The sequence below is a fragment of the Alosa alosa genome, chromosome 18 (genome assembly GCF_017589495.1).
Source record: "Alosa alosa isolate M-15738 ecotype Scorff River chromosome 18, AALO_Geno_1.1, whole genome shotgun sequence".
In the NCBI taxonomy this organism is placed as follows: Eukaryota; Metazoa; Chordata; class Actinopteri; order Clupeiformes; family Clupeidae; genus Alosa; species Alosa alosa.
The window spans coordinates 17,594,980-17,602,479 of NC_063206.1; the positions used below are offsets into that span (position 1 = coordinate 17,594,980).

General features: G+C 44.7%; 1 protein-coding gene across 3 annotated transcripts in view; it reads left to right on the top strand.

Moving 5' to 3' along the window:
• thada (THADA armadillo repeat containing) overlaps positions 1–7,500 on the top strand; it is a 93,578-nt gene that overhangs the window by 52,536 nt on the left and 33,542 nt on the right. For all 3 annotated transcript variants that reach the window (XM_048269841.1, XM_048269840.1, XM_048269842.1), the window contains one exon: positions 6,035–6,135. In XM_048269841.1, the coding sequence (XP_048125798.1) occupies positions 6,035–6,135 (101 nt within the window). The remainder of the gene's footprint in view (positions 1–6,034; positions 6,136–7,500) is intronic.

A 7,500-nucleotide genomic window follows, 5' to 3' on the forward strand; every position in this document is an offset into this window, starting at 1 on the left:
TGTAAACACACACTCACACCCTCACTCTTACACTCACACTCACACTCACACATACACACACATAGACACAAACACACACATACATTACTACACTTGCACACATATGTATATGTATGTGTGTGTGTGTATGTGTGTTGTATGTGTATGTGTTGCCCCCCCCCCACACACACACACACCTGCAGAGCAGTTCAAAACGGCACATATGTCACATACTCTCCCTCTCAAACTCACAAACACCCACACACACACATGTGTATACACACCCATTGACATGGCTAAGAGACACAGAGAGGCAGAGCTTAACCTTGTGTGACACACACTGTTATGACCCACATGCCTCATGGGCAGAAGGATCTGTATCTGTAAACAACCAGTTCAGAGCTCCGCCTTTGATTAGGACTCCATCAGAGAACAGAAGCGGGATTCACTGCACAGTCCACACACACACACACACACACACACACACACACACACACACACACACACACACACACCAAGAACAATGTTTACACAACCAGACCCCAAAGAATCAGTGTAGCGAATGAGAACTGATCGACTGGCACTAACGAAAACTGGCCTCTCCTTTCACACACACACACACACACACACACACACACACACACACACACACACACACACACACACACACACACACACACACACACACACACACACACACCTTTGCTCAGACACATGCAGACACTCTTGTTCACCTATGCTAGCAGCATACATACAGACACACACACACACACACACACACATACATACACACACACACACACCTTTGCTCAGACACACAGACACACTTGTTCACCTATGCTAGCAGCATACATACAGACACACACACCACAAGAGCCAATAGCAACTTTGAGGAGATCTTGCCCAATCTCTACTGATGCTAAGTCATTTCTCTTCCCTTTGATTTCCCCTCCTTTTGCTTCTATCTTTTAATTAATCCTTTGTGTGTTGCCACAACATTAGTTAGAGGATCTGGCACTGATTGTGTGTGTGTGTCTGTGTGTGTGTCTGTGCTCACTGTTTTGATAACTGTGTGTGTGAGTGGGGTGAGGGGGGTGTTTGTATGGGTGAAAATAAAGACGGGATTCCGAGAACTTCTAAGTGACGTTAGCGGACTGGAGCATAGAACTTTCCGGATCGAGTGTGGAGGCCCAGTTCAACACAAGTGTGAGTCCATGGGGTCTGAGAAAAGCTACGGTCCAGTCAGTGGCCAGTCAGTCCAGCTCCATTACTGGTCTAGCTCTGAGAAAACCCACTAGCAACAACAAAACGAGCAAAACAAAATGGAAATGGCATTTATTGTCCACATACTAGAGTCCAGGAAACATGAGACATTAGAGACACACACACACACACACTCACAAACTCAGACACACACAGAGAGAAACGCAGACGTGTGTGGCAGTGTGATATGCGTGCAAGTATTTGAAGTGTGTATGATCATGTGTTTGATTGTGTGACTGTTTGTGTCTGAACCCGAGCATACCATCCCCACTGTGGTCAGTCTGGGATCTCGGCCTCTCTGAGTGGATGAGAGTGTTTGTGTGTGTGTGTGTTTGTGTGTGTGTGTGAGAGAGTGATGCATGCTCTGATAACACACTCTAAGAGGCCCCTGAACATTTCTCTGTTTCAGTCTTGACGTAAGTCTAGAATTGGAAACAAACATGCACGAGAAGAGACGAATGTGTGTGTGTGTGTGTGTGTGTGTGAGAGAGAGAGAAAGAGAGAGACCGACAGACAGACAAAGATAGTGTGTCTTTGTCCTTACTATTCCATTGCTTAATTTCATATCTGTTGTATATATATTGAAGTTTGTATATGCATATAGATATGTTTGTATGTGTACATACAGTGGCCATTACTTTGAAATGGCCACTTCATTCACGCATTACGTGACGTGAAGCTGCGTGAAACTTTAGTACCACTTTCAGCCACTGTGCGTCACTCTGCCACTGTACGTCGCTCTGTCAGTAGCCTGCCTGCTGCCCCTTCTGAAAAAGCAGGAGGCTACCTTTAACATAATTGTTGCTGAGAGGAATCCCAGCTTACGAATTCAATAACAAAATAAATCATGCATAATTAAAAATGACCTCGATTTAGGCTACTTGGGTATGGCATAAGGCTTGGCTACACAGTGGTTAATGAAAATCGAAATCTGCTTTTGATAGCCTACCGGTGCCGCTCCACAAAACAAAAAAATATCATAATTTGCTGTCTACGTTATTGTCAGTGTTGGTGGTAACGCGTTACAAAGTACAATTCAAATTTCAGTAATTCGTTACAGTTGCTGAAATGTAACGTCCATTCCTGCGTTACTCTTGATATCTCTAATATATTGACTTATTGTTTCCATAGGCATGCAGTGATTGCTTATTGAAAATATAGATTAGCCTAGAGACTTTATTTCATTGTAGAGATATGCGCAGGACAGAGCACACATTCTCTCCTTGCACCGCTCTCCCTCAAACAGGTTGGCTTCAGCCCGCACCTCCCCTACGCAAATCAAAATACTGTCTTGTGCAAGAACTGTTCATGCAGACTACAACTGGCGCGGTGTAGCCTACACAACTTTGTTCAAAATTGATGCATTCAAGTTAACTTTGCAAAGTTAGTGTTATAGCCTACTTATCACAACATTGTCAATTGCAAACGCTAATTTATTACATCTCTCTACGGAACTACCTGCTTAATTTGCACAGGACAAAGAGAAAGCACCTTATTGATAATTGAGTCAGTAGAGAAATAACTGTTCAGAACTAATCTGTAGCCTAGGGTAGGCTTCTGCAGGAAACAATGTTGTTGGCGATTTAATACTATCTAGCGACGTTTTTAACAGGCTACGTAGTAGAGGCAACTATGACCCACGTTTTGGTTTCGTACATTAATTTGCCCTACTTCTTGACTGCAATGTAGTCAATTGACTGCTTGACAGGTTATTTTTATTTTTCTGTACAATAAACAGATACATCTGCTTTATGCCTCAGAATTACGCACTTGGCCAGCCTATAGAGCGGGCACATTTTGGAGAGAGAATGAGAATGTATGCGCGTAAGAATCTGTAGGCTATTTGTGGCGGGTTACCAGCAAACAATGTTTAATGCATTAACTCAAGACCTCAAACGTTTTCTAAACAATTAAAACAGAAATGTTGCAGCAGGCAGCAAATGTAGAAGAGTAATTTCTAGTGGAAGAACAAAATGCTGAATGAAGCCCAAAGCTCTGAAGGCATATCTGACAAGTTGTTATTTTATGAAGACGTAAATGTATGCAAACCTAGATTTAAGCAATCCAGTTCTCTCTCTCTCTCTCTCTCTCTCTCTCTCTCTCTCTCTCTCTCTCTCTCTCTCTCTCTCTCTCTCTCTCTCTCTCACACACACTCTTCTTCTGTGTTGCGTTATTGGTTCCAGCCTTAGCCTTCTGGGATGTCTGCGTTTGTGAGTCGATCGTGACAGTTAGACAGACCGATATGGTTCAGCTATCAGATAAGACTGGTGAGCAGTGCACTAGCACATGGTTCAGGGGAGTTCTCCACAGCACGGCGTATATCCACGTGGTACTGTCATGCTAACCACCGTGTAAACATACTTGTGCATTTGTACATGTATTGCAACTTGTGTGATGCAGACAATAAAATGCTTACATACACTCAAAACACTTCCATACTGCAGACATACAAAGTCTATGTGTGTGCAATGCATACACACAAACATTTATGCACACGCTTACACATATACTGTATACAAACACATGTGCAGACATAAACACATACACACACACACACACACGCCGGATGTTCTGCATTTAGAGATGCATTTAAGTGTAGAGCTCAGAGAGCACACAGTCACTAATGGTGCGAAAAGCTTAGTGGCCATGCCCTCTCCCCTCAACCTGGCTACACACATACATACGCACACACGCACACACGCACATACGCACACACACACACACACACACACACACACACACACACACACACACACACACACACTTACACGCGCGCGCACACTCATCCAAGGCGGCAACGTAGCCGTGGCGACAGGCCGCCGTCTATGTGGCGTTTATTTTGGGGAGAACGCCGCTGCCTCATTGGTTTGCGGCGGGTCACATGGTGTGTGCTCTCTCCTGGGAAGTCACTGTGGGCCTTCCATAAATACACACGCGCGCAAACCACCAGCGGCTCAGCCCAGCACTACGGGGACTTCCCAGCCTGACAGCACTCCTGCTGTCACTGCCCTGTGTGTGTGTGTCTGTGTGTCTCTGTTTGTGTGTGTGTGTGTGTGTGTGTGTGTGTGTGTCTCTGTTTGTTTGTGTGTGTGTGTCTGTCTGTCTGTCTGTCTGTCTGTCTGTCTGTCTGTCTGTGTGTGTGTGTGTATGTGTATGTATGTGTGTGTGTGTGTGTGTGTGTGTGTCTGCACGTCTGACTGTGTGTGTGTGTCTGTGTGTGTGTACGTCTGACTGTCTGTCTATGTTTGTGCATGTGTAGATGTGTCAGTGTGTTTGTTGCTGTGTGAGTGCACAACTCACGTGTGTGTGTGTGTGTGTGCGCAGCATAGTCCAGAGGGTGTTGGCTGGTTGGTGGTATAACGGAGGAGGGAGTGTCCGTGGCCTCGTGGCCAGAAAAGGAGCTCGGTGGCTGGGCTTGTTTTTGACCCGGCCTGCCTGGCATAATGAATGGCTTCCACACTGTGGCCTAGCGGAGGCCCAGTAAAGAGGCTATTTCAGCCCCTCAGTCGGCTGCCACTAACACAAACCCTTTACAGACGCGGACCGGACTTAGACTCCCTTTCATTCATTCACCCATGCAGTTATTCATTCATTCATTCACTCATTCATTCATCCATCCAGATTCTATATGATGAAGAAAGGATATTGGCATATTGGCTAATGTGTGATGCAGACAGCTACTACAGTAGTATTTCAGAAGTACTCTTCAACGTGTCTGCATTTGTTTAGTAACAACAAGCATGTTGCCTGTAATATTCCTCAGCTGGTATCCACTCTCATAGTCATTTATTCACACAGTACTCTAATGGTGTGTTTCATCTTTGAAACTTTTGTGTGGACGGTGAATGTTGCAGGCAAATGGTGCCTATTAAAAAGTAATCAGTTTTTATTATCACTTCAGACCGAGGCTTTGAACTGGTTCACGGAATGAAAACGAAAAACAGAAACTTCTGATGTTTTGCTAGGAACAGAAACGAAACCAGAAACTTAAAAAATGTTTATGTTCCGGAACAGAATCGTTTATCTAAAATATTAGTAACCGGTTAATACTGTACATTTTTTTGTTCCTTCCTACCATATTTCAGTTATTTGCACAGATTTAGCTATGTGAGTTGCATTGGCTTTAGGATGGATGTAAGAACTACTGCGATGCTTCTGTAATGCTTTGTGGTTTTGTATTATTTGATGACATAAGATAAACAAATGCACTGATTGGGCCCTGACCAGGTTTGATTAATTGAGGTTCTCAATGACTGCTATGTAGCCCTGCCCTATTTGTCATTTGCACCATGAGCTATGTAAGAAGTATAATGGATATGTGTTCAGTGTTTTGCCAATAAACGACATTACACAAGTTTTCCTTGTCTTAATTCATGTATAACACTGAAAAAATGTAGGCATGTCAGAATTACAGTTATGCTGCTTACATAATGTAGCCTAGTGCTTTTTTAATGTTTGATGACAGGATAGAGACTTAAGGAAAATCATGTTGACTAACAATATAATTGTAAAGTCCTAATGATCAGCCTACTTATTTGTATGTTCCGCAGCTGACATGGAACATTATTAACCGGTTCAGGAACTTTATTTTTTTTGTTCTAACCGGTTTAGGAATGTGAATTTTTAGGGTTGAACCGAAAACCGGAAACGTTAAAATACTGTTTCTGTTCAGAACAAACCAATTGGGTAAAGATTCTGGTTCAAAGCCCTGCTTCAGACCAATATCAGCTCAATAGAGTGGACTTCACTTCCCTTTCTTTGGTCATTCATGTCTTTCTTCACCTCCACTCAGGTGCTGTTCCTCCTGCGCTCCTACCAGTCCGACTCTCTGAAACCTCAGCTGGATGGAAGCATCACAGCAGCCCTGCACCAGAGACTGTGGCTGGCCGACAGGTATGGATACACTCACACACGCACACATCACACATATACATCCACATATAATTAAATGTGTGATGTGGACATTTTCTCCTCAGGTGGTAATGGTGTGGTCTTGAGTACAGGCTGTTTTACACTCCATACTCTATCTGTGTCCTCTCCCAGAGATGTCCAGTCTGAAGGGAGGCGGACAAAGAGGGAGACACAGGGAGGTGGACATGTCAAGTGTGCGTGCGTGCGTGTGTGTGTGCGCGTGCATGTGTGTGTGTGTGTGTGTGTGTGTTTGTGTGTGTGCAGTCTTTAGTTCAGGGGAGAGAGGGAGGGGTAGTGAATGGTGGTGGGGCTGCACATGGGGGGCACAGGCTTGACTGCAGGGCCCTTGATCAGAATGACTAGGGGAATTCCTGTCCCCTCGAGCATGCTGGGTCCATTGCATAGTGTACACACACACACACACACACACACACACACACACACACACACACACACACTCACTTTCCCACTACCCTCACTATTGAAGCAACATGCAAGGGGGGTGCGACAGATGGACAGGATTACATAAGTGTGTGTTTGTGTGTGTTCCCTCTTCACTGAATACTGTAGTCACAGACATACCCATTCATTCACCAATTCACAGACACACACCCATATAGTCACAGACACTGACCATGCAGTCACAGACGCACACCCATGTAGTCACAGACGCACACCCATATAGTCACAGACACACACACACGTACAGTACTCACAGGCGCACACCCATGTAGTTACAGACACACACCCATGTAGTCACAGACGCACACCCATGTAGTTACAGACGCACACCCACGTAGTCACAGACGCACACCCACATACAGTACTCACAGACGCACACCCATGTAGTTACAGACGCACACCCACGTACAGTCTATTGATGAGACAAAGAAATGTTTAGCAAACCCCCCTTCACCCCAAAACACACACACACACACACACACACACACACACACACACACAGAAAGACAGATGTACACATATTCAGACATAAATAGACAACACGGTATGTCCCATCACTCAGAGATACGCAGACATGCAATCGCGATCACACTCACACTCCGACACACACACACACACACACTTGCATACTTGAGAAGGAATCCACCCTCACACCCTGCTTCCTCTCTGGGCGCTGTGACTCCCTCATATTTCTTCATTCCCTCACATTACATCTATCTTCGTCTGCAAACACACACACACACACACACACACACACACACACACACACACACACACACACACACACACACACACACAAACACGCATAATGCTAGGACATAATTATAGTGTGAACCATTCACATATAACAGGTCTGTGACTGTATAGTCTAAAGTGACTACCAGT